General features: G+C 41.2%; 3 protein-coding genes across 5 annotated transcripts; 2 read left to right on the top strand and 1 right to left on the bottom strand.

The window, feature by feature from the left end:
* Window positions 1-529: 529 nt before the first annotated feature.
* Window positions 530-8655, top strand: LOC113967753 (acyl-coenzyme A synthetase ACSM4, mitochondrial-like). The gene is made up of 13 exons (XM_027683626.1): window positions 530-814; window positions 1113-1323; window positions 1742-1949; window positions 2191-2334; window positions 3082-3238; window positions 3836-3915; window positions 4679-4802; window positions 5317-5397; window positions 5508-5609; window positions 6031-6158; window positions 6816-6915; window positions 7745-7864; window positions 8430-8655. The coding sequence occupies exons 1-13, from the start codon at window positions 617-619 to the stop codon at window positions 8514-8516; spliced, it is 1740 nt and encodes a 579-aa protein (XP_027539427.1). The 5' UTR covers window positions 530-616; the 3' UTR covers window positions 8517-8655.
* Window positions 8656-12625: 3970 nt separating this feature from the next.
* On the top strand, window positions 12626-22455 carry LOC113967754 (acyl-coenzyme A synthetase ACSM4, mitochondrial-like). 3 transcript variants are annotated; one of them, XM_027683628.1, is made up of 14 exons: window positions 12626-13598; window positions 13760-14096; window positions 14541-14751; window positions 15271-15478; window positions 17426-17569; window positions 18001-18157; window positions 18909-18988; window positions 19458-19581; window positions 19981-20061; window positions 20267-20368; window positions 20724-20851; window positions 20940-21039; window positions 21159-21282; window positions 21601-22455. In XM_027683628.1, exons 2-14 carry the CDS (start codon window positions 13896-13898, stop codon window positions 21603-21605), a joined length of 1665 nt encoding a protein of 554 aa, XP_027539429.1. In that variant the 5' UTR covers window positions 12626-13598; window positions 13760-13895; the 3' UTR covers window positions 21606-22455. The 3 variants fall into 3 exon arrangements, with proteins under 3 accessions (XP_027539429.1, XP_027539430.1, XP_027539428.1); XM_027683627.1 differs by having other exon boundaries at window positions 12628-13598; window positions 21159-21278; XM_027683629.1 differs by lacking the exon at window positions 19981-20061 and having other exon boundaries at window positions 12627-13598; window positions 21159-21278.
* Window positions 22451-26040, bottom strand: THUMPD1 (THUMP domain containing 1). The gene is made up of 4 exons (XM_027683630.1): window positions 25814-26040; window positions 25373-25553; window positions 24764-25012; window positions 22451-24163 (listed from the first exon to the last, which is right to left on the bottom strand). Exons 1-4 carry the CDS (start codon window positions 26027-26029, stop codon window positions 23838-23840), a joined length of 972 nt encoding a protein of 323 aa, XP_027539431.1. The 5' UTR covers window positions 26030-26040; the 3' UTR covers window positions 22451-23837.
* Between the last annotated feature and the right edge of the window lie 6 nt (window positions 26041-26046).

Here is a 26046-nt window from a genome sequence, read left to right as displayed (position 1 = left end):
AGAGAAAGAAAAGAGTAGCAGTGGAAAGAAAGTAATTAGACTTGAGAGCTTTTAGGATCATTATGGTGAGTACAGATGGAAGAGAGCATTTACAAGAAGCATATGCAGAAATGTCTATATCAAATTTGGTGCCTGCATAAGGGATTACTGAAGTGAAGGCTCTTTGGATGGATGTGGTCAGTGGATGTATCAGTCAGCAACTGTTGAAGATAAAGCAGTGAGTATCCAATGGAAGAAGTCTAGTAGAAAAGGAATAGAGAATTAGCTACTGAATGCTTTGTAGTAAGAAGCAGGAACCTTATTCTAATGCAAACAATAACATCTGATGTTGGTTTTGAGTATGGAGAGTTGTAGGCAATTAATTAAAAAATCAAAAATATGAGAAAGCAGGATAGGGAACTTCACATTTAATTGGAGTGTTAAAATCATCAGTCTGACTGTTACTAGCCTAAGTGAATTCAATTAATAACTCATTAATTCATAACTGGATTTTCTTTGGATAATCTTAATATTATTTTTTTTCTTTTTGTTGTTTTTTTTTGTTGCAGAATTCATAGCAACAGTTCTGCTCATTTCCTTACATGATCTACAGCATCTACAGACCTTATTTTCTGCCATGAAGTTGTTTAAATTAGAGAGTCTAAAATTCTTGTGGACTCTGAAGCCTCCTAACAGGACTTTCCATGGACACCCCAGGCTGCTTGCCTCTGATGTGCATTCCCAGTATGAGTCCATCAGACGGGGCAAACAGGAAATACCAAAGTACTTTAACTATGCAAGTGATGTACTGGACAAATGGTCTGAGATTGAAAAGGTAGATGATCTTTTTTTGTGCCAATGAGATACACTTATTTGAAATTCATTTGAAATAATTTGGGTCTGGAAACAATTAGGTTGGTAAACATTTCAGGTTCAGAAAAGGAGAATCTACTGGGAATACCTGAGCGTGATGCATAGCACATCTCAATCCATTAAGGACAAGGGAAAAATAACAGGTTATATGCCAGTTGTGAAATACCCAGATCTTCCATAATTTGCTTTGTGTTTTTGCATTATAATTTCATAGTCTGTCAGAAGAAAATGTTTTGTGTTTGAATCCCTATGCTTTGTAGGCTGGAAAGAGACCACCAAACCCTGCATTTTGGTGGATAAATGGACAAGGAGAAGAAGTGAAGTGGAGCTTTGAAGAGCTGGGGTTCCTGTCTCGGAAAGTGGCCAATGTGCTGACTAAAGAATGTGGGCTGCAGAAGGGGGACAGACTTATCGTGATCCTACCACGAATCCCAGAGTGGTGGCTGGTGAATGTGGCTTGTATGCGAGCAGGTCAGTGAGCATATCTGAGACTGGCAAAATGGTTATTGCAAGGTTGAAAGGATCAAGCATGTATGTGGTTTATGAAGGAAAAGTAATGTAATAATCCAGTGAGCGGCCCAACTACCAATTATGCAGGCAGTCCTGAAGGGTTTGCACCAGGTGCAATAGGACAGGTGGCCTGTGCAGCAGGCATGAAGATGCCAGAATACAGGGAAGAGCCATGGAAGTCACCAGACAGGTCCACATGTCATTGCTTGCAGGAGAGCACAAGCATCTGCATTATTCAGTATAACTGTTTGTCTGGGGAACACCAGGACAAATCCATATCAGAGGTCGGTTTGGGAATAGTTTATAGTTTAGATTCCTAGAAAAGAATCAGATGTAAAAAAAAATATGCCAACCCAAACTAACTTTATCTCTCTTCCAGGAATTGTCTTAATTCCAGGAGTATCCCAGTTATCAGCCAAAGACATCCTATATCGACTCCAGGCATCCAAGGCCACGTGCATAATTACCACTGACAAAGTGGCTCCTGCAGTGGACTCGGTGGCATCTGAGTGTCAGTTTCTGAAAACCAAGCTAATGGTGTCCAAGGACAGTAGGGAAGGGTGGCTGAACTTCACTGAGCTCTACAAGTGAGTATGAGTTAATAGATTGCTAATCCACATTGAGATGTTTGCTATCAGTGGTCTCATTCTGGGATGCTTCTACCCTCTTCTTTTTAAGGGGAAGTCTGTCTTTGAGGAAGTATAACATCATGTTATTTTAGTATAATTTTGTGAAACTACTGTGAAGCTTATTTGGAATACTTCATTACATTCTGAAGCCTTTGTAAAGTAACCATTGAAATCATTATTACATTCTCTTTTTTTAAAGAAACCAAGCTGCTGACCATTCCTGTGTCAAAACAAGGATTCAAGACCCGATGATTATCTTCTTTACCAGTGGAACCACAGGTTCTCCTAAGATGACTCAACATTCCCAGGGTAGTCTTGGTTTCAGACCCCTTTTAAGTGAAAGGTATGAAAGGCTTGAGCCTGATTTGAACATAAGGTAATTGAAGCTGCATAATAGAACTGGTGAAAAATTACTGAGTAAGAAATACCAATGTACAGCTCTGGTCCTTCTCGCTTTGAAATGGGAGTACAAACTCCAGCAAATTTCCAGGGGAGTAGGATCATCCCCAGTGTTTTTGTTTTTCAGTTAATATCTCTTACCCTCTTTCCAGAGTGGTTCAAAGGACAGCTGTCAGCTGGGAATATCATAGTGCAGAGAACCAAGAGATACCACACTGGGCTGCAAAAAGCTCTGTGATGTGTGCAGATGAGCAGAGTTTGTTGGTTGCACAGGTCACTCGGTCTCTCAGCAGCCTTAGAACTGAAATATCTGGTCTCCAACACAGAATCCATGAATGCTGCAGTTTCAGCCCTATCTTCCTACCTACTGGAAAGCCACTGCATTGATATTCAGACTCCCCTCTCTGCCCCACTCTATCCTATATTGTGACTGACATCATATATGTAGGGTATACATATGTGTGGTTTTGTATATGTATATTTGTGCAAACATATAGGTAGGTGTCCTTTTATCCTTGAGCTAGCTCTTGAACTTATTTGAGTGCTCAGTGCACATGTATCTTGTCAGAAATCTTGGGCTTTTGGGTTTCTTTGGGTTTCTTTGTTTTCTTTGTTTGTGGTTTGGGTTTGGGCTTTTTAAGCAAATATTTTTCATTATCTTTTCATTCTATTTTTATTTCTGGTCTATCAGGTACTGGTTAGATTTGACACCTTCTGGCATGATATGGAACACAGCAGACACAGGATGGATACTAACTTCAGTGGCAGCTGTTTATGATCCCTGGGTTTTCGGGTCATGCATCTTTATACATAACCTACCACGGATTGACTCAGCAGTCATCCTAAATGTAAGGGAAAAACTCATGAAAATGTGTTAACCTGCAGAAAGGGCACAAAAAATAATTCTTAACAGCGTCCATAGATTTCATGAGGGTTGTGTCCATAGTTGTGTTCAAGGTGCTCCATCTGTTGTATAAAGCCCATATTTGCATTTTTCATGTATACAGAAGGGGCCAAACATACAATTCATTCATACATTTTGCTCAAAGCTGGTGAGCATATCAATGAAAATCATCCAAAAGCAGCACTTAATATCAGCTGGTATTAACAGAGACTGAAACTAAAGCATTACTCTGCCCACACTGGGCAAGAAGAAAGTGAAAACCTCCCTATGATGCAGACATGCAGACAAAGATGGGCTTATTCTGACCATGCCCCAAGCAGTGGAGTCTAGGTGTCATGTATGAGCATGGGATTTTGTCCAATCAGATATACTGTGAATCTCTGCATATTGCACCAACTGCAGGAGGGTTCCTTACCCAACAGAGTGGTGCTTTTACAGAGGGGGCAAATGTAGTTCTCCTTTCTATGTCATCTGTTTACTGTACATTCACAAGGCAGTTTTTTGTCTGAGCTTCACCTGTCCATCTTGTTTAACTCACCAGACTCTCTGCAGATTCCCAATTGACGTGATGGTCGGTGCTCCAACATTGTTCCGCATGCTGGTGCAAAATGATCTCTCTAGGTATGTTAAAATTATTTACTAATGTTTATTTTACCCTAACTAAGCTTTAGTGATCTCCCATATCCCGCTGCTTGACCCAAAATAGGGCAATAATTTAGTTTAAAATATTCTTCATGAAAAGGCCGTCATACAAATTTGAGTTTTGATGAGTTTTAATGATCAAACATAGAGAAACTTGATGTTTTCCCTTAGAAATTTGATACTTCCACTACTGAACTTGTGAGCAAACCCCTGAGGGTATGAAACAGAGTCTCTTAAATTCTTTATCATAATTTTCGATTACCACATTAATTGTCCGTGCTTTGGAAAGGAATTCATTCTAGAAAGTGTGTGTCAGCACAACTGTGAGGGAGTTAGTGGTTGTGGCAGTTGCTCGTCATCCCCTGCTCCAGTTCTCACTGCCTGTTCCTTCCTCCCCTCTTGCACTTTCTCCCTTGCCCTGTTGCAGAGGGTCAGCAATCAGGGCCCTGGCTCAGCAAATCAGTCAGTGGTTAGTTATAATCCAGGCTGACTTCAGCAAAAGTTTTATTCTATTTTTCATGTGTGCTTAACTCTGACTGCTACTACTCATATGTATGGTGTTGAGCACAGACTGATGTCCTTGTTCTGTCAGGAGCTGAAGGATCAGGGACGCTCTGATTTCCCCCCTTCATGGGACTAAGTCTCCCAGTAAACGGGTCTCCAATGTTGTTTACAGTTGTGTGCTCCTTGTCTTGCCCTGTAGATTAAGTACTGCCTCTCTTGTTTTTAAATTCCTGTGAAGCTACAAATTCATGAACCTGAAGTACTGTGTGAGTGGAGGGGAACCACTCAACCCAGAAGTCATGGAGCAGTGGAAGAGCCAGACTGGGGTGGACATCCATGAAGTTTATGGCCAAACTGAAATGGTACATCTGTAGGGTCCATGTTCTATTAAATCTTTGGAATTCCTTTTTGCTTTATGATATTTTAAGGTTTGTTATGAATGAATACAGTGCGTTTCTTACCTCATGTTTCTGTGAATGTTTCAGCAACCTCCTCCCCTGATAACCTCTGAAAGAAGGTCCTATAATGGCTCCCCCCACAGAACCTGCCAGAAACGTGGGTTGTTGGGAGCAGATGTTCCCTAATATTTCCACAAATGTCCTTAAGCAAATTCCAAGTAACAGTGAGAGTCAAGAGGGCAGTTTGAACCTAAGGGAAGAAGACTGGTTAGCACAGGGCATGAATTCTTCCCAGATCATGGAACAGGATTCTTCCAGGGAGTTTCCTGATTTTTCTTATCACTACTATACAGCACTGGCATATAGGATCCTATGAATCTTAATTCCTTACTTTGCAATTAGTCTAGAAAATATATTTAATGAATCGAGTGTAAACGTAGCAGGTTTCTATTGCAAAACTTTGGTTTGATTTTTACAGGGAATAATCTGCTCTGTTTTGAAAGGAATGAAGATTAAACCTGGATCAATGGGGAAGGCAGCTCCGGATTATGATGTTCAGGTTTGTTGACTGCTCTTTAGATTCTGTCATAACGGCTTTTTGTTTATTTGGGGTTAGGTTTAGGGGGTTTTTTCCCACTGAACTAATATACATGTTGTTTTTCATTCTAGATCGTAGACAAAAATGCTAATATCCTTCCTCCAGGACAACAGGGAGAAATTGCTGTCAGAAGCAAACCTATAAGACCACTTGGTTTTTTCTCTGAATATGTAGTAAGGACTTTATTTTATTCCTTACCACCACCAATCTCCTCCAAAATCTCTCCAGTTGCATAGTGGTTCAAAAGGCTGAATATTTTTCACCAGTTTATTATTTATTACCACAGTAATTTGTTTATTTGGATTGGTGGATGTTAGACAAGGGAAGTGAAGAATTTGCTCAAGATTGAGTTTATTTTTTTTTAAAGAATAACAATTATTTTAAACATATTTTGTTGTATTTTATAGCAATATCATATAGCAAATATTTCGCAAAGCCTAGCCATGATGATGATGATAGCAATATCAATACAATTCTTCCACATCCTTGACTGAAAAATTAAGCTCCAGTGCATTTGACAGTATGTGCATTATAGCATAATGAATAGCTAATGCATGCTCAAAATCTAAACTACTGTTTGTAAACCACTTTAAGGATAACCCTAAGAAAACTGCAGAAACTGAACGTGGGGATTTTTATGTCACTGGAGACAGAGGGACTATGGATGAAGACGGGTATTTTCAGTTTATTGGAAGAGATGATGACATCATCATTTCTTCAGGGTCAGTCTGCACACTTCTCTCTAAATCTGCCATTGTATCGTCTTACATGTCGTGTTCCTAGTGAGCTTCTGACATAACAATCCTGTGATGAATGTATTGACCTCTTGATTTAGGAATACTTGCTTTTATTATTTGCTTTTCATAGACCTGCAGTATCATCTTGGTGATATCAGTGGCATCTCTGTATCCATTTCCCCTGCAACATCTCATCTGTTTCAACAAAGAATGAAGACTTCAACTGGCTCAGGAGGGATTTTTATCTAGTTCATTTTTGACTAAATTTGAAGGACATCTCTATTGGATTCAAAGAGCATTTGAAGCACTTTAACATGATAAAATTATATAATTTGGTATTATATGATGGGATACCATAATGTGGCACCAGCTGCTACTGCAGATCCCAGCTATCAGTGGGATGGAGCTCCAGATTAGGAGCCCCGAGGAAAGGGGAGAGGTGGAGAGGAATCCACAGCCCCAGCAGTCCTCTACAACATGACCACTCTGAAATGCTCCTACTTTCTAACACAACCAGCTTCCCCATTTTGCCTGAAGTTTCTATAGCTGGTTGTTAATTTGTTCTGGTTTGGAGTTTTTTTTCTTCAATAGTACAATTTAAAAACATTTGGTACTTGTTTTCCACTTATTTTTCCTTACTAGGTATCGCATTGGGCCATTTGAAGTAGAGAGTGCCCTGTTAGAGCACCCAGCTGTGGCAGAATCAGCTGTTGTCAGCAGCCCAGATCCCCTCAGAGGAGAGGTAATGACGCTGAGTGGTGAAGGAGGAAAGCAATGTGTTTGTCTAAACATATGATGACATAAAGAAATTTCTACTTAATAATGTACAGCTCTAAGGCAGTCAAGTCATCTTAGAATCAAGGAATCCTTTAGGTTGGAAAAGACCTCTAAGATCATTGAGTCCAACCCAGCAGTGCCACATACACCACTAAACCATGACCTTAAGCACCTCATCTACTTGTATCATGCATAATCCTACTTGGGGTGACAAGCAAAATCCCTTCCCATTTACATGCCTTTGCTCTTCTGAGTTTCTTTTGATCCCAAGAAGGTCTCCTTTGTGGAGAATATTACAGTGATGTTTACTTTCCCCTTGTTCTTAAGCATTTGTCTATATTGAAATTGTCATTTATGACTGTCTTGGTGTAGCCAAAGTTATACTGTAACTGCCCTGGCATTAGACTTGGGCTACAGGGGTGGTGAAAGCACAGTCCTGTGCTGGGATAATAGGGCTTACTGTCCTTAGTGTGAACTTCAGAAAGAAACAAATTGTCCCTTAGCTTTGGGGAGAATTCTACAGACACCCCTTTTGTTGCCCCTTCCTCTTGCTGCTGAGAGGAAACAGCAAAGGCTTTTGCTTTGTAAGGAGGGCAGGAAAGCTGTGCTTTCAACTTTCCCTTCTGCACGTGCACATGCAGAAGCTGGGCACAATCATTTCTTACAGTGTGCTGGTTTCCCTGTTCCTCCCTTTTGAATGTCATGACTCAGAGCAGCACTGCTCACTGGTAACCTGTATAGCAGCTCTTAAAAATGGACCATGTCAGACCACTCTTGTTAATCTTATCTTACAGGTTGTGAAAGCATTTGTGGTTCTGTCCCCATCCTTTTCGTCCAGTGACCTGAAGAGCTTAACCCAGGACTTGCAGGACCATGTGAAGAAAACCACTGCTCCATATAAATACCCTAGAAAGGTAAATGCTTCTGAGGAGAAACTTTAAACCAGGACACCCTTCCATAAGTCTCAGGAGAATTACTATTTACATTTTCATGATTCACCTGAAAGAAACAGCAGTAAAGATTCTTCTAGACCACTGGCCGCAGAAGATCTTTTCTAAATAATATTAGTTCACATTGATTTTCATGCATTTGAGTAAAGTGTTTGTTTAAATATCTCAAAAATTTCTAGGCTTCATACATCCTTAGTTAGAGCTGCATGTTCTAGGTCAGACCCACAATCATAATTCTCCATTTTGTATTTAACCTTCAACCAAGCACTCACTGGTGCCTTTAGGGGAGCAGATGTCTGAATCTGAATAAACTTTTATCTACTGCTCCTCACAGTTAATAAATAAGAGGCAAAGGAGTGGTTTCACAAGTGGCACAATGTGCTGCCTTGATTTGGCTTGGACATGATCCTTTAGCAGGCAGTTCTTACTGACAGGAGTCCTCTCAGTTTTCCACATATGCTGAGAGCTGGTCTTGGAAAACCAACTCCATAGAACATGCTACATTGTTTTCTCTCTTTATTTTATTTAGGTGGAATTTGTCCAAGAGCTGCCAAAGACAATCACTGGGAAGATCAAGAGGAATGAATTAAGAGACAAAGAGTGGGGACGGATGTAGCATTGTTAGGAATTTAACAAAACTTCTTTCATTCCATTAGCACTATATAAATTTCACTAATATAACTGCCCTCATTCTGATCGCTTTTTGTTAAATACTTCAGCACCAAAAACTACAGATGACACCAAGATGTGATATTTATGCTGTATTATTCTGTATTATTCTGGCTGAAAAATAAATTTTTCAATAGACCATTTCAATAGCCTTTCCCTTTGAGATCTCCTCTCCATCCCTCTTACAGCCCAGCTTCTATTTGATGTTATTCTCAAGAGACAATAGAAAAGGTGACACCTGCACCAGAAAAGGTATTCTGTATCAAATATATTTTGATGCATTATTTCCTAAGAGTTTAGTCACCATGTGGGAAGGGACTGAGGTGGAAAGCTCCAGCCTGCAATGTGGCTCTAGTGGAAGGGATATCTGGTAAGATCATGTTGCAACCTCATGAGATAGGAAATGTTGACAGACTCTGGGCATTTAAAAAAAAAAAAGAGTTCCATTTGCTGAAACTTCTTGTCAGTGTGTGCCTCAGGCTGGAGAGGAAGATGTCATTACTCATTTTTACTAAGAAAGAATCTGTATTACCAAGAGATGTGACTTCTCCTCAGACCAATCCATTTTGTACCATGGGTGGTTTTGACAAAGTATTTGCTCTTTTGGGGAGAAAATCTGCATCCTGATATTTTTACTGGACTGTCGAGCACTGTCGGAGTGTACAAGAAATGTAACATTGACAATCTGACCTCATGCTAACTCCATAAGTAAACACAGCTAAATGTCATAGGCCCATCCTGGTAGGATCTGATGTTGTCTTCTTCCATTGAAACTACAGATGAACCTGTATTAGATACCACTGGGATTATGTACAGGGAAATGAAATGCTCCTTCACCTAATCAAGTTGTGTCTCTGAAAACAAATTTATCCTAATTATTTTAATCAAAAGAATCAGATTTTACCAATTCAATACAGTTATAAAATACTGAATTTTGAGTGACATTCTGAGCAATTAGTTGAACAGAGAAAGATAATGCTTGGATGTTACAATAACAGAGGGTTTGAACACAACAGCACATTTTAAAGCCTCAGCTGGCAACGATCGATATCCTGTCGGGTTCCTCAGCAGAGTTGTCACAGTGTGCACTGGGCACAGATTACCAGGCTGAAAGGCAGGTTTGGGGGAATTTCAGCATGAGTTTCACATCCCATTGCTGCTGGCAGTGGGCTCTGCAGAGGTGAAACAGTACTACAGCTTTTCCAAGTGAGGCAGGAATCAGACACCACTTGCAGAGTATCTAGAGTGGTTGAAAAGAACCCCAGGGCATTCACATTCAGAGATAAACATGAATAGTTCATCAGGAATAGCATGATAAGCTCCCCTTGGCTAAGGATGATGCACCAGCTCCCACCAAAGGCCTTCAGAAAACACTTCACTGTCTTTGGCTTCCCTCACTTCCTGCACAGGGTTCCAATAACCGTGAGGTATGGTTTTAAATTTCCCTTCCCTTTTCCTGTATTACATGTTTGTTCTGAGGGATTAAATTTTTTCCTCCTTGATTCAATCAGGACAGAGGAAAAACATGTTGGATATTTTAAATGTAATCCCATTTTTTGAGCAGAATAAAAAGAAATAGGATTAGATTTTTAAGCGCAATCATAAAAACATGTTGAAAAATGTAACCTGCTCACAATATCAGAATCTGTTTCTTTTTAAGCACATTCAGATTTCAAATGTGAGTCATTTTTGGAAAAGTAATCTACTTTGAAGTGAAGTAATCAGATTTTTCATGTAATCCATTTATTCTTTGTAAGTCATACATTTTAAACATAATCTAATTATGACCTTGGGAAATAATTGATTTTAAAGCAATTTTAAAAATATAATCCTGGGACAGATTCTTGGGGTTTGGTGTTGGTCTGTGTTGGGCTTTAAACAGATCTGGCTAGATTGTCCCCTGGTCTCGTGGTGCAAATGGCTCATTCAGCAGGGAAGGGCTGGCTCAGGAGGTTTCCCCTCTGCTGCAGTCACAGACTGCTCAGGCTGCACCTTGGTCCATCAGACTTGCCAACATGTTACTGCAGTTTTGTAATGACACGAAACCTGAACCTGACCAGGAAGAAAAGGAAGAAACAAACAGATGAATCAAAACATTTTTGTTTGCTATCTGTGCAGGGGTCCTGGCTCTGCCTCACTGCCCAGGGCTTAAGCAACCAAATAAAGCCTCTCAGTTGGTCCCTTTGAAGTCCAGGTTGGGCTCAAATTCAGTGGTGTGTGCTTGTCCTGCACTACTGATTTGAGGAATTACTGAATCAACCAACTGATATTCTCTGTTTCTTTAAAACATAACTCATTCTTTGTGCTGGGCACTGGGACTGATGTGCTGCCTGCCCCCTTAATCCTCAAAAGAGCCCATAGCTTTTATATTTGCAGGCTTGCCACAGAAACACAGCTTGGAATGAAACTGTGTCAAACTGCTAAGTTTTGTTATTTCTCTTCACAGATGAGTTGGGGCTTGCTCAACAACTACCAAAGATGATCTCTGGGAACATACAAAGGAAGAAACTAAGAAACACAGAGTGGGGAAGAGCTTAGCTTTGCTGCTGAGCTCCTGACCAGAACATGCTCATCCTGGACTTCTGTGTCTTCTAGCATCCTGTTCCCTGTCAGTCTTAAGAGGTGCTGGACAACCTTCTGAGTAAGGGTAGAAGATACTAATTTTTGTTCCGATGCTTTGGGATATTTCTAAAGCAATATATTCTCTATAATTTTAAATTTACATGGGAGAAATGGTTTTGAAAATAACGATAGAAGAGGGGAAATCAGACTTTATTTTTGTAACTGCAGTGCTATTACTGAAAGCCAGCCTTAAACTCTGAAATAGATATTCCTTTGCTTTCCAGCTACAAAGCACATTATTGTCTCAGGTCAAAACCAGAGAGAAAACAAATGCACAAAATGTTGTGTCTGTGTAGATTACATTAATCTAAATGTATCTAAGCTTGCACTACTGAAACCAGAGAATAGTTGATAATTTATTTCTTTAGAAGCAGAATTAAACCTCAAATGAAAAATAAACCCCACTCTTGAGAGTACTTGCATGCTGAGAGTGTTACATTTTTTTTAAAGGAAATTATAAAATTTGAATATGTGACTAATATTATTTTGTGAGAATGTTTTTTAACCGCTGTCGATGATCAGACTTCTATCTCTGTGTTGTGTAGTTTCAGGTTTAAATATTATCAAGGATTTCCTGGACTGAGTAGTCAGCTCAGACTGTGAGATATTTCCATAACAGTCAAGCAGTTACGTGGGTATGGGTGCAGCAGAGGTTTAGATCATCCCTGTTAGGGCACATCTCACATTTCTTGTTACCTCTCTGCAGCACTTGCACTTCACACAGTGCTGCTACAGCACTTGATTCAGAAGTAGTAGATTGACCTCTCTGACCAAGGCTGTGTTTACTAAGAGTACAAAAACACCAGTGAACCTAAAAAAGGGCATGGGGTCATTTGTCTTCCGTTTTCCTGGTTCTGCTGTAAACCCACTGTGTACTACCCATAAACACATCTGCTGTTGTACCAGAGCCTGGGAAAACAGCAAATGTGCTCTGTGGTAAAGCTGTTGATGACCTTTCAGGACAACAATTAACTGGCTAACAAACACAAGTCCCAGGAGAGTCTGTGCCAGGAGGGTTCTGCAGGTGGATCTCACCTCTTTCACCCCCTTAAGCTCTGAAATGGATATTGCTTTGCTTTCCAGCTACGAAGCACATTATTGTCTGAGGTCAAAAACAGAGAGAAAACAAATGCACAAAATGCTGTGTCTGTGTAGATTACATTAATCTTAATGTGTCTAAGCTTGCACTACTGAAACCAGAGAATAGTTGAGAATTTATTTCTTTAGAAGTAGAATTAGACCTCAAACAAAAAATAAACCCTACTGTAGGGGGTATTTGCATGCTGAAAGTATTACATTTTTTCAAGGAAACTGTAAAATTTGAAACTGCCTGAAAGAAGGTGACATGCCAGAGAGACACAGAAGACAGGGAAAGAGAGGCTGTACTTTAATGTACAACAGATGCCAGGTTGGACAGCTTAGTTCTGAGTAATTTCAGAGCTTACATTCCATTTGCAAAAGTGACTTGAAAACTTTCAAATACTAACACATTGTAATTCAGCAGCTTTCCTGAAACATTGGCCGTGCATTGATGCCTGCAGAGATTCCACACATGGGTTCTAACAGCCTGGTTCTGCCTCTCCATTGTCTATTACTTCCACCACTGCTATCTGTGCTTGCTGTTTCTAGCAGCATCTCTGACTGTTTCCTAACTCTGATCCTTAATTATACCCTTTATTGCCTCTATATAGAATCGCAGAATCATTTTGGTTGGAAAAGACCTTTCAAGTCACAGAGTCCAACTATTATTCTAACACTGCCAAATCCACCACTAAACCATGCTCCTTTCCAGAGTGTGGATTTTGTGTCTCATCCCTTTGTCACCCAGTTTCATAGCAATGACTTTGTAGTTTGAGTTCTTATTGTCCTCCACAGAGCTGATGGCCCATGTCTGAACTGCACATACTTGCTCCATAGAAGTGTCCATCAGATATTATAGGTGATATTTACTGGCACCAGGCTTATGAAAGTCTTCAAATCTTCATATCATATCAATTCTCATACTATGTTTAACTCTCAAATCTGAAAATAAAGCCCCACTGTTACCCTTTCCACAGTCACTGATGCCACAGAATAGAGTTATATATTAATTTATGGTGGATTATCCATTCTCCAACGGCAGTGAACCAGAAATGCAGTCACCCATACTCAGTGCTCTTTCCATCTGCTCTAAACTTTCTCAGCAATTGTGCCTTTCTTTTGGAAGCTAACTGCAGAAATGAAATCTGTGCTCTTGGGGGAAGTAATCCCCACTCTGGAATGTGATGTGTGATACTAATGAGGAGCTACAATTGCTCACAGAACTGGAGGGAGCCAGGAGGGGGGAATACTTGCCAATTAAGTACTAGGCAAAGTACATGAGGAGGAGTTGTAAGAAGTCTCACCTGATCACAAATAACCTCTCCAGGTAAGCACAACTTATTTAAACACACTGATAAATAAGTTTTTGCTTAGTAGTTGTTCAAATACTTAGTCTTCTGAAAAATTGAAGACGCCATCTGCTAATGTAAAAAACCCAAACAACTGAACAAACTATAATGCTGTGTTTTATTCCTCATTCTTCACAAGATTCTCGCTTTTATGAAGAAGGGTGAAGTACCAGAGAGCAATTATACTTTGCTGGTTTTTATCAAGAACACTGAAGTAGCTTCTTTCTGCGAAGAAAGGGGTTTCTTCAAAACCCCTGTATACCTGCTTTTGTGCCATGAAGATTTTACTTGAATTTCAAGCTTTGCGGTCCCCACAGAGCATCCAGACACTCCGGAGATTGTTCCACCAGTATCACAAGACTTTTGCACCTCTGAATTTCTCAGATTATGAAGCTATCGGTCGCTGTGAAAAGCAAGTACCTGAGTACTTCAATTTTGCAAGTGATGTGCTGGACAAGTGGTCTCAAATAGAAAAGGTAGCACTTCTGACCCTGTAGATTCAGTATTTTTAGTGAAACTGTGCTCCAGTACCCAAAGCCAAGTCTAAAACCATCACTGGCTTCAGTGGGACCAGAATTTCCTCCTTGATTTCCATTCTAACATGATCTTACATTGCAGAGAAAGGAGAGGCAATTTGCTTTTGCATCAGAGGGGACCCAGTGCTTTGTCTCTGTGACTCTAATTCAGCAGTGCTGGGTTCGTGAAAGCCTCTAAGTAATTTATGAGAATTGCAAATCAAGTAGATATACACACCAGCTTATATATGCCTTGGAAAAGGGCTCTTTTAACCAAAACGTGCTTGATATCCCTGCCCTAGAATACATAGTACTATCAGATTCCTCTGACTGGAGCATCCCAAAACTTCTCTACAGGAGACTCAGAAGTAACCAGAATGTTATTTGCCCTTGCATTGTGTGTAGGAACGAAAGGGACCATCAAACCCAGCTCTGTGGTGGATAAATGGAAAAGGAGATGAAATTAAATGGAGCTTTGGAGAGCTGGGCTTCCTGTCCCAAAAAGTGGCCAACGTACTCTCTGGACCCTGCAGTCTGCAAAGGGGAGACCGGGTTTTAGTGATTTTACCCCGAATCCCGGAGTGGTGGCTGCTGAACGTGGCTTGTATGCGAACAGGTGAATTGTATCATTCCTAATGGTCTGTAGATTGATTGTTACCTTCTGTGCCAAAATTTGGTTAACAACTCATTTAATAATTGGATTCCTTATTTGACTTCCTCGCTTGTACATTTGACAATCAAAGGGGTGACTGGGGAAGTCTCTTGTGACTGATGGAATTACCTTCATCATTTTTCTTTCACCTTCTGCAGCAGTTGTTGAGTTAAATCAATTTGGTTGTGTTAAATCAGTTTAGCTTCAACAGACTTCAGTTAAAGCTGATAGTGTTTATTGCCCCAAAGTTAATACTTTCTACTTTCATTGTGCCTGTAGTAAAGGACCTCATAGAAACAGAAGCTATTTTGTACTCATATCTGCATATCTGTATTCAAGTTCAGGTGTGTGGAACCTGTTTTAACACTTTCTCATTTCTGGATTGAATAGTGCTGGTATTTAACGAATCAGGAGAAGCTGCCAAGTGATAAGGACTAAAAGGGAAAAATACTCAGTGAATTTCCAATTTGATTGCACTTTCAGGTGTTATCTTCATCCCAGGGACAACACAACTGACAGCACAAGACATTTGCTATCGACTGCTGGCTTCGAAGGCCAAGTGCATTATTACAACTGATGCTCTTGCTCCTGCAGTGGACTCAGTTGCATCCAAGTGCCAGTTTCTGAAAACAAAGCTAATTGTATCTGAAAGCAGCAGGGCCGAGTGGCTGAACTTTAGTGATTTGCTCAAGTAAGTGCCTTCTACCTTAACTCTGTTATAGTTACCTCTACTGCAAAATTTCTCATGTTGTTTAAACACTCCTGTGCACTTGTATCTCATTAATGAACTAGATATCTTTGAGGAGGTAGAAAAGAAGGCAATTTAGTCTCTTTTCTATATAGAAAAGGAATATTTGAGAATAGCCAAACTTCTAATTAAAAAATAAGTAGTCTTATGATGTCTAAGTTTGTTATATAAGACTATGAAACAATATAGAAAAGTGGACAGGAATGCCTCTTTTATTGATAGTTGTGGCCTATTTACCATCTAAAAGACAAAGAGAAATATTCTATACAAAGTATTCCCATACATATTCCTAAAACTTGATGATAATGAGGCTAATGTGAATAGCTTTTCACTATGAACGGCTAAAAAGGGCACTGTAAAATGAACCTAATGTCTGTAGGAATCCACCTGCCTCACTGCTTAGCAGTTGGACTCAGTGACCCTTCCAACTCAGAATATTCTGTGATTCTGTGACTGCTGAAAAGCAGCTACTGAAATGGCACCCAACAGACAGCTCTTCACTGCAGTGTGTGGGACTGTGAAAGGGGTGGAGGGGCAGAGTGGGGCAGGGAAGCAAACACCCTGCTGCAATCTCCTCAAGGCCCCTTGGTGTGATTTTACCAGCTGATGCTTTGTTAAAGCATCTGTGTAGCTAAAACTGTTCTTTCAAGGTGGGATCCAAGCTCTCCAGTCTCTTTAAGAGCTTTATAAGATGTATTACATGTTCTCACAACCACGAGTGTCTGAATAAGCATTACCTGTACAGCTCACTGTACAGTCCCACTGTATTTCCACCTGCTCCTTCAGTCAATTGCCTACTTCAGTGTCACCAAAGTGGAAGGCAGAGGAGGCAGTAACACTGCATTCTCAAACCTCCCAGAGCTACCAAAACATTGTCAGTTTGATGAATCTTCTTTCATGCTGGGCTAATATTGCCTGGCTCAGTTCCATGGCAGAGGGTAAAGCGGATTTGATAAAACCTGTCTGGTCTGGAGCTGTGTCAGTGCTGCAGAGGCTGTCGCTGGCGGTCAGGCAGGTGGGCTGGCAGGGTTCCCCACAGGCTGCCTTCAAAGTGCTGCCTGGCTCCAGGGCTGCTCAGCTGTCAGGCTCCCAGTCTTCCCAGAGTTCTGTCCTGCCATCCTGCCTGGCTCGTGGTCTCTACAGACCACTGTCAGTCTGTCTGCCTGGCTGACTGCCCTGACTTCCCAGCTCCCCATGTCCTCAGGTGCCTTTGCTGACTGCTGAGCTGGCCAGAGGCTGTGGGGCTCTGGACTGGGAGCTCCTGGGCAGCATCTCTGCCTGCCAGCCAGCACCAGGACATGGCTGGCCTGGGGAGACACACTTCCCACACATAACCTTGCAGGAATGGGCAGTGGTTGCATGTCAAGCAAAACCTTTTCAAATATCAGTCTGGCAGGGATAACAAAACAGTTTTACTTTCTCATCCTAGTAAGAGATGAGCAATATATCCCTGTCATGTGCCGAAAACCAAGAGTTTGAGCTTCCCCACACTTCTCAAACATGGTAAGGATAATTAACTACTAGGTCCACCTACCAACATGAATGGTGGGTCCTCCCTCAGCTAAACCCATTAAGACTGGAGATATGCTTTACTGGGGGGACTTGAGTCAAACACAAGACACTGGGCATTTTGGTCGTTGTTAAGGAAGCCAAATAGAAGAGACCCAGTTGGCATTTTTACTCAGGAGAAGTTGGACATGGCATATAGCTAGAGAGCAAAATCAGCAGCCCTTTAATACAGAACTAGCAGTGCAAGAGAAAGGGGATCTAATTTCTTATACCTTATAGCTCACTATACAGTCCTGCATATATTGGGCTCAAGGGATCCAAGCTAAGGATGTTGAATAACACCAGCCACTCTTTCACATAACCTCTCTTTTTTTATTTAAGGGCTGCCCCTGCTGTCCATAACTGCGTGAAGACTAAAAGTCAGGATCCAATGGTAATCTATTTTACCAGTGGCACCACAGGCTCTCCCAAAATGGTTGAACATTCCTATGGAAGCTTTGGTCTGGGTTTTTTTCTCACTGGAAGGTAAAGTATTCATCTAATTATGCCTTTACAACACTGAAATGTGAAGCAAACAGAAGAACTTTTGTATGTGGTAAAATTATGATAGATTATGAGGCTCCCACAATCTTGTATGTGTCATTTCTTTTGGCCTCCTCAGCTGAATTGTTCCCAGAAGACAAGGGTCTTGTTCAATACAGTATATGGCTCCATTTTAGAAACTACTTGCCTGTTTATCCAGATTAAATAATGAGTTGGGATACCATTTGATTTCCTTTATCTTTGCCATCAGTATAAAGGTTAGGCAAAAGGCATTTATTTGAGCTCTTGAGTTTCAGATCAAATTTACCATCCCTTTCTAAAGAAAAAATAAAACCACCAAACAACAACAAACCCTCACATTTTTAATTTCCACTTGCAGACTTCCTTATATTGGCCACCTTTGTCTTCAACAGGTACTGGATGAATCTGACTCCCTCAGACATCATGTGGAACATGTCAGACCCTGCTTGGGTAAAGGGAGCTATTGGGAGTATTTTTGGTCCATGGTTCCAGGGCACGTGTGTTTTTGTACATGCCATGCCACAGTTTGATCCAAAAGGAATCTTAAATGTAAGAACATCATGCTCACAATGAACAGTTACTCATATTTCATGTTGTTTTCCAGGCAGGCCACAAAACTAAGCCTCTTAGGTTTATGGGATTAGCTGTTTTAAGATGGCATAACCACAGGGTGATTGTTCTTTGAATAGGAATATAATACAGGAAGGATTTTTGCAGCATGATTCTTTTGGGCACAGGATATTATCAGCAGCTTCCAATCAGTAGGAGTTATTGGTGTTACTTAGACCTCTCCCCTACTGTATTTCACTACTAAAATGAAAAATGAGCTGAATTACATGTAAATTAATATTTTAATTACATAGCTGTGACCCTGAAGAAAGACAAGTCAGTACTGGAAAACATGGAGCTATGAGAATGGCTTGTTCTTAAAGGAAATTATTTTCAAGCTTCTCAAGCCAATCTGAGTTTTAATCTAGCACAAGGGTAAGAGTGCACGTTCAGGGCCAAGGTTTAACACCAAGGGATAGTGCTTGTGCTTCAAGTCAGCATTAGGACAAATTAGGTACACCACTGATTCCATAGCCAATGTATCACCTCTTCAGCTGGTGTTTGGGCACTGTAACATCCTTCCTCAACACTAACAGTGACAGCAATTATTTTGCTTTTCATGTAAGTGAGATTTTAATCATGTCTTACAATTTGTGCCCTAGTACGGAGTAGAATAGCTAGCAGCAATTTTTTTTCCCCTGAACAATATTGTTTAACTCTCTTTCTGTTCCTTTTTTCTTTAATTTGGCAGACCTTGTGCAGATACCCAGTGACCACTCTGTGCAGTGCCCCGACTGTCTACCGCATGCTGGTACAGCACGACCTCAGCAGGTACCATGTGTCTGTTCAAACTTTTGCCTGGCTCTTGAACAGTTGATTTCAATGGCCCTCATAGCCACATAAACTCTGAGAGTGGTGAAGATTCTGTGTTATAGGCAGGGGCTGTGAGAAGGCAGAGCCTTTGCCTTAGCACAGCAGAGAGAAGTGAGGAAATCCACCCCCCAGGCACTTCCAACTGCCCTGAGGTGTTACCGACAGCAAATACAGAAGTCAGCCCTTGGAAGTACATGTGTGGCTGCACTGCCATCAGTCCTGTGCATCTTTGCAGCTCACCTCTGGCAGCCCCCTTCCAGGCCCACTCCAACAGGCACTCTAGGCTTTCTCTCAACCCCAACCTCACCTCTTAAAATGAGAGTTTGGTGTGTCCAGAAGTAATGGGGTTGGCCATACAGATGTCAGGGAGAGCAGAATTTGTCCCTTTCTGTCCTCTGCTTCTCAGCAATGTCCTCTGTCTGTGAAGGTATGCATTCAAGACACTGAGGCACTGTCTGACTGGAGGGGAGCCACTGAACCCAGAAGTGATGGCACAGTGGAAACGCCAAACAGGACTGACCATCTATGAAGGCTATGGCCAAACTGAAATTGTATGTTCAGATGTTTTGTAAAGGGTTACAACTTGGCTGTCACTCAGGGGACTTTGATATCTCATTCCTCTTGGTAAATAGGGAACTTGGCCATATACATATTAGACTAAAAAGAAAGATGCCACATATTAAAATCTGTAGCATTGCTACAAGGTTTATTGTTTTGCTTGGAATAACGGCTTGGTCATGATGCTGCTTCTAAAGACTACTCACGCTGTAAAATATCTTGAGCTATCTGTCCAAGACTCTCGGTGAAGTTCACAAATGTTCTGGCTTGCACAGATGGAAGATTCAGATCTTGTGCTCGCTCAACAGTAGTACATTAATAGGAACAGGGATGTGACTGCTCAGGGATGATAGTGAAAATTACCTGGGCTGGTTGTTTGTCTTTTCCAACAGGGAACCATATGTGTAAATATGAAAGGAATGAAAATTAAGCCAGGTTCCTTGGGGAAGGCAGCTCCCCCCTACAATGTTCAGGTATGGGTTCCCTTTCCTGTTTGTTGTTGATTTCAGAGAAGTAAAACACAAGAGTGCAACTTGCTGCCCAGGTTTCGGTACCACACAGTGGTAACTCAGGGCAGGCTGACTTTTTTTGGTTAAGCTGTTGGTTGCTGGTTAGTTTTAGAACATGGCTCTCTCAAAATGGGAAGTTATAATCACCCATTTGCCTGTCCTATTGCAGATTATAGATGGGAATGGCAGTGTTCTGCCTCCTGGGGAAGAAGGAGACATTGCTATCAAAGTGGATGCGAAACGGCCATTTACTTTTTTCACTCAATATGTGGTAAGTCAAAATCAAATTTTTGGAAGCCCCCTTAGGTCTGCAGCATGGTATGTACTTACACCAACAGGAGCAGCAGCAACACCAAAGAGCTGTTGCTCTTCTTGACTTGACAAAGTTCTTATGAAACTTCCATTCTCTCCCCCGTTCTTTGCAGACCTTCTATGTGATCTTTAGTTCTCTGTCTGCCCTTGTGATAAGCTTTCCCCTCTGAAAGAAGGAAGCACAAGGTCTTACATTCTTGAGAGAGAAAACAAGCAGTGAAAGACACTATGAGTAGTGTCCAAAAAGGCAAAACTCATCTCTAAGCTTAAGGTTTCTCAATATTTAGAACATGTTATTGTTGCTTGTTCAACAGGGCGATCCAGTGAAAACAGCTTCCACAATCCGTGGGAACTTCTATATCACTGGAGACAGAGGGAGCATGGATGAGGATGGATACATATGGTTTATGGGTAGATCTGATGATGTCATCATCTCCTCTGGGTTTGTAGATTTCAGTTAAAATGCCAAGAAGTGTCTGGAAATAACCCTATACCTGTCAGGTATTAAACACCTACTGTCTCTCCCCCAGGTATCGTATCGGGCCATTTGAAGTGGAGAGTGTCCTGATAGAGCACCCAGCTGTGGCTGAGGCAGCTGTTGTAAGCAGCCCAGATCCCATCAGAGGGGAGGTAATTAGTGCTCACTCATCTATTCATAAAGGGCCCCCTAATTCTCAATTAATTGCTTCGTTTCTTAGGTTGCTCTAGTTGAATTAATGCTGTATTTTTAATTTATTTTCCCTTTGTAGGTGGTAAAAGCTTTCGTGGTCTTGTCTCCTTCCTTTAAGTCACAGGATCCAAACAAACTGGCCTGTGAATTGCAAGAGCATGTCAAGAAAGTCACTGCTCCATATAAGTACCCCAGAAAGGCAAGTAACCACAAGCAAATAATAAAAATAAATAAATTTTTAAAAAATCCCAAACACCAATTTTAACCATGGGAAGTTTCGAAACAGAAATATTAGACTCAGTTAAAACACAATAACAACAAAAAAAAAGCCAAATATGTGCTGTGCAAGAATATGTCAAGTATTATTTTAAAGATTATTTTTAAAAATAACACAATTTAAAAGTAAATTACTTTCCCAGTCACCAAAATCTTGTTTGAATTTAAGTAGGATGGAGATCTATGCTGTTTAAAAAAAAAAAATCATAAATGCTCATTTTACTTTTTTTCCTCTTTTGAATCAGATTGAATTTGTCCAGCAGCTGCCAAAGACAATCACTGGGAAAATCAGGAGGAATGAACTGAGGAACAAGTAGTGGGGACGGATTTAGTGTTGATAAGTAGTTTAAAACTGCCTACCCCTATCAGGGTCATTCATAATGGAGCTCTTCTGTTACAACTGTAAGCACCAACATAGGATTGTATTTCACCTGTTAGGCAGTGATTGTGCAATAATGCACAAAGTTTAAACATTCCAACTGTCTGGTTTTTAAATGCTTGTGTTCTTGCTTAACAAAAACCAAGCATCCTTAGCAAGGCACGTGCAAACACATCTTCCAGCCATCTAACATAATTCAGAATTACAGTACAAGTAAGTGATTGTCAGGTGAAAGTGCAGCGTTCCTTCTTTGAGACCAGGTATTTTAACTCACAAGAGGCTTATTAATGAGGAAATCATGACAGTATGGAATGAAGTTCCCAGAAATGGCCACAGATCTTGCATCCATCCAAATTAAGCAGCCTGTTTGTATGAATCTTGAAAGCCTCGAGATTTAGGAATTAATGTGTTAACAGTGGATGTCCACTAAGTGCAAATTATGAAAAATCAGAAGTAAACTGTAAGTTGTGTAGGCACACAGGTCAGTGAGAGAGAGAAGGAAAGAAAACAAAAAATACCCCACTAACTACCCCTGAGTCTTTGTCCTTAGAAGATAAATAGGCTGTCATGAATCGATCACCAACATCAGCCACCAATAAACATTCACAGTTGGCCTTCCTATCTGGTCTCAAATGGTTCTTTCCTTTGTGTGACCTACACATTGCTGGTTTTAATCCACACACAAAAAGCTTTAAAATTTAAAGAAAACACCAATGGAGGTAAGAAAGCAGTTTTAATAAATGGGTGGTAAGGAAGACAGGAGTAGGGAAAAAAAGTCATCTTCATTTTCCAAATTCTAAAACAATTTTGAGAGAAGAGGAAAATATAAATTATGAGAGACTTGAACACATCCTTTTCATTAAACCAAGACAAGTAACAAGTGGTGTTCTTCAAGATGAGTCTTCTCCCATTAGCAACGCACAGGCTTTTATGCTAGAAATGAAATACTAAAGCTAGACAGTTGTACAGGAAGCATATCCAAAACCCTACTGGAAAGCAAGTTATAGCTGCACTGGTTTTGGTTGGTTTTTAAAAGTCACTGGGATATTCAAACAGCTGTTGTAACAGACAACAGAAAGACTCACTAACATTACTTTCAATCTGTAACAAAATTACTACTGTAAAGCCAAAACTGTACCAAAACATAAAATTTAATTCCCCTTATGTAGCATAGTAAAATGGAGAGCTTCTTTCAGAAGAAGTTTCCAAGCAGTACTTAAATTCAAATTTTTAGATGTAAGAAAAGAATAAAAACAGAAAAAAAAACTTTATAAAATCCCCCAAGGATTAATTCTTTGGAAAGAGCAGCAAAAGGCTATTTGCAGCAAATTAGTCAAAAGGATTCTGTTCAGTGACTATAGCATTTTCTATAAACCAGTAACTGCTGCATACACAGCTAATGTAAACACAGGTAGTTTTTGATAAAACCATCTCCAATGCCTGCACTGTACTTCTACTGTTCTAGAACAGTTCAATCTCTTACTCTAAATCATGTCATAATATTCAAGTATTTTGATCACAGCAGTTCTTTCCATTCATTTCAAGACAGCATATTCTTGTAGAGCTGTGAATATATATGTATAAAACCCTCCATTATACAGGAAATTATCAGGTTTGCCTAATTCTGTTGTTCACACAGAAGTATGTTACTGAGTTCTGCAGTTATACAGTTGTCAGATCACTTCCTTCAAAACTCTGCAATAAACTGTCTTTTCCAGATCTCTCACCATAGAGCTGGTTCTGTGCTGCCTTTTGGTTACTGTAGCCATCAGATATAACAAAGGAGACTCCATACATGTCAGGATGGCTACAGCTACATATAAATGCACGCACTCCTGTTTTTTGTGCCAGGTAAAGGAAACACAGAACAAAGCTGTAGGACAGCCAGCTTCACCAGAAAGGTGATGCCCTCTTGAGCACCCTTACATTTGCTGTAGTATCTGTTCCACCTGCAGTGAGCTTTAAAATTCTTACACACGTGGATTTTAAAAAGAGGATGTCAAAACAAAACCCACTCTCCTCATTAAAACACCCTTTCAGAACTCTAGGGCAACTTTTTTTATATGTTTGGATTATGTTTACTTTTCCCTTCTGTCACATTTTTTACACTGTAAGTGCATCATTCCCCTTAGACTCAGCTTCTATTTCACCTTGATTCTTGTTCTCCTGTTTTACTTCTTTTGAGCTCTTCTCCTCCTCAGTTTCTGGTTTTACTACCTTTGAGTTCTGTTCTTCTGTCACAGTTGATGGGTTTTGTTGCATGTCTTCTTTGTTGCTCTTCACCACCTCCTGTAAATTGTATTTTCTGAACAGAACATAGTCTCTCACCACACTCAAGCAACAGACGGTTTTTATTATTTCTACCACAATTGTGTATTGTGGATTATTAAGATCGACTTTGTTTTCTGGGTTGAGGCTGCCCACAATTCCTGTAAAAGAAGATGCAGTTTAAAAGATGCTGGGGAAAGTGTTTCAGAGCATAAGCACACCTTATTGAAAGGATAAAAGTTAAGAGAGAGAAGGCAAGATCCTCCTCAGTTTTAGCTAATTACTCATTTTTGTAATTGCTTAAAAGAGCAGAACAGAGCAGGACTCTCAGAATACACCACCATAAGACCGGAATAGCTGAAGAACTATCCCACTACAATTACTAAGAAACAAAACACTCGAGTAAGGTGAAGTTATTTTACGAGTCAAAAATTCAATGGAAATAGTAACACATTATTTCAATATAGCAGCCAGAGAAAAAGCCTGAGAACAGTTATTTCAAAGCACATTTAAGTGACACTGCAAATGATATTCAGTGTTCTCTCTTTTGCTTGTTGTCTCTTAAGACATCAACAGCAACAAGGAATACTGATGTCAAGCTTTTTTTAAGTCTTAGAGAAGCTTTTATAATTCAACATACAGGCTTTAAGCAACAAATAGGTATGCCCATTAAGATCACTTTTAACAGTCTGACCTATGCTGTGCATGCAGCTGTGGGCTCTGTATATACTTGTTCTGTTTTGTGTGAAATCCATACATACCTGCCAATTCCTTAATTACTTCTTCCCTACTCATATGACTGTTATTACGAGCTTTGTAAACAATCTGAAAAGTGCCCTTATTAGGGGCTTTAAACCAAGGCTCAAAAAATGTTTCCGTGTACTTTTTCATATCCTCCATGAAAGCCTTGCAAGTTCCAGAAATGGGCAGCATGCGCAGAATGACTCTTGTTTTCTTCTTTTTAGTGGTATGCATATCCTTTAATATATGGTGCACCAGGTTCTCAGGTTCTACAAGCAAAAAGAGTTAGGCATGAGAAAAAAATAGAAGGCATTATCTCCCTCTTTTCCCCTCTAAATAATAAGCTGGGGAAATGCACACTTGGCTTCATTGCCGTCAGCCTCAAATCCTTTTTATGTAAAGAGCTGATTTACTATATGAAAACTGGATAATCAAAGCTTACTTTGTGAAAGCACATTCCTCTACCTTTAGCTTCTCCATTAATGACAAAACTCAGTGGCACAGCCAAAGGGAAGGGGAAACACTGTATTTTTTTGATATACACGTGTTTCTTGGAAGCCAGGCTCTGTGGCCTATCACTAACGGTGTTCAGAGCAGTTTGCATTACTCAGCATCAGCTGATGTCCCACCTATGCCCTGGGTTCTGATGAAGACCACGTTGTTGGCACCGCTCTCCACCGACTGGAACCGCCGCAGCTTCTGCTCCGTCGAGGCACGGATCTGGCCAACCTCCTTCTTCAGGGCCGCCTCAACGTCGTCCTCATCCTCCTCCCTGTCGCTTCCAGACAGCCTCTCCTCGTGATCTGAAAACTTCACACAGTCTGTCGGTGAGTACCGAGCCACAGCGCCCGCAGACCGCCAGGGGCCGGGGGGTGCCGGGCACGGGCCGTTCCCGCAGCCAGCACAGGGGGTCGCGGACAGAAACCGGCCCGGGGGGGTGTGTGGTGAGCACAGCCGGGCTGCTTCACACACAGAAAGGGAAAGGACAAGAGGCCTTGGGGCGCCGCTCCCCGCCGGGTCCGCGCTGCCCCCGCCAGCCCCGGGCGCCCGGCCGGCCCCGCCGCACGCACCTGCTCGGGCCCGTAGAGCAGGTCCCCGTACTCGCCGAGCAGGCTGTAGGCCTCCCCCACGCACTTGCGCTCGTTCATGTTGCAGGTGATGAGGATGCCGCGCATGCCGGCCTCCAGCTGCCGCCCGCCGCCGCCGCGGGGCCGCTTGGCCCGGCCCGCCGCCGCGAAGTGCCCCTTGGGCCGCCGCTTGCGCGCCGCCGGCTCCGCCGCGGCCATCGGGCAGCTCCGCCGGC

The sequence above is a fragment of the Neopelma chrysocephalum genome, unplaced genomic scaffold, assembly GCF_003984885.1.
Source record: "Neopelma chrysocephalum unplaced genomic scaffold, ASM398488v2 Primary Assembly neopelma1_65, whole genome shotgun sequence".
NCBI lineage: Eukaryota > Metazoa > Chordata > Aves > Passeriformes > Pipridae > Neopelma > Neopelma chrysocephalum.
The sequence above is the reverse complement of the archived record's forward strand: the minus strand, read 5'-3'. Positions and strand labels throughout refer to the sequence as shown.

What these genes read in the sequence shown, in the direction of transcription:
- LOC113967754 (XM_027683627.1), top strand. Translation starts at nt 13,896, where the DNA reads ATGAAGATTTTACTTGAATTTCAAGCTTTGCGGTCCCCACAGAGCATC. An exon ending in AGTGGTCTCAAATAGAAAAG is followed by an intron (nt 14,097 to 14,540) that starts GTAGCACTTCTG and finishes CATTGTGTGTAG; the next exon opens with GAACGAAAGGGACCATCAAA. An exon ending in GGTTTTTTTCTCACTGGAAG is followed by an intron (nt 17,570 to 18,000) that starts GTAAAGTATTCA and finishes TGTCTTCAACAG; the next exon opens with GTACTGGATGAATCTGACTC.
- LOC113967753 (XM_027683626.1), top strand. Translation starts at nt 617, where the DNA reads ATGAAGTTGTTTAAATTAGAGAGTCTAAAATTCTTGTGGACTCTGAAG. An exon ending in GTGCAAAATGATCTCTCTAG is followed by an intron (nt 3,916 to 4,678) that starts GTATGTTAAAAT and finishes ATTCCTGTGAAG; the next exon opens with CTACAAATTCATGAACCTGA. An exon ending in GTTTTTTCTCTGAATATGTA is followed by an intron (nt 5,610 to 6,030) that starts GTAAGGACTTTA and finishes AACCACTTTAAG; the next exon opens with GATAACCCTAAGAAAACTGC.
- THUMPD1 (XM_027683630.1), bottom strand. Translation starts at nt 26,029, where the DNA reads ATGGCCGCGGCGGAGCCGGCGGCGCGCAAGCGGCGGCCCAAGGGGCAC. An exon ending in TGCTCTACGGGCCCGAGCAG is followed by an intron (nt 25,554 to 25,813) that starts GTGCGTGCGGCG and finishes GACTGTGTGAAG; the next exon opens with TTTTCAGATCACGAGGAGAG. An exon ending in AGTAATTAAGGAATTGGCAG is followed by an intron (nt 24,164 to 24,763) that starts GTATGTATGGAT and finishes CTTCTTTTACAG; the next exon opens with GAATTGTGGGCAGCCTCAAC.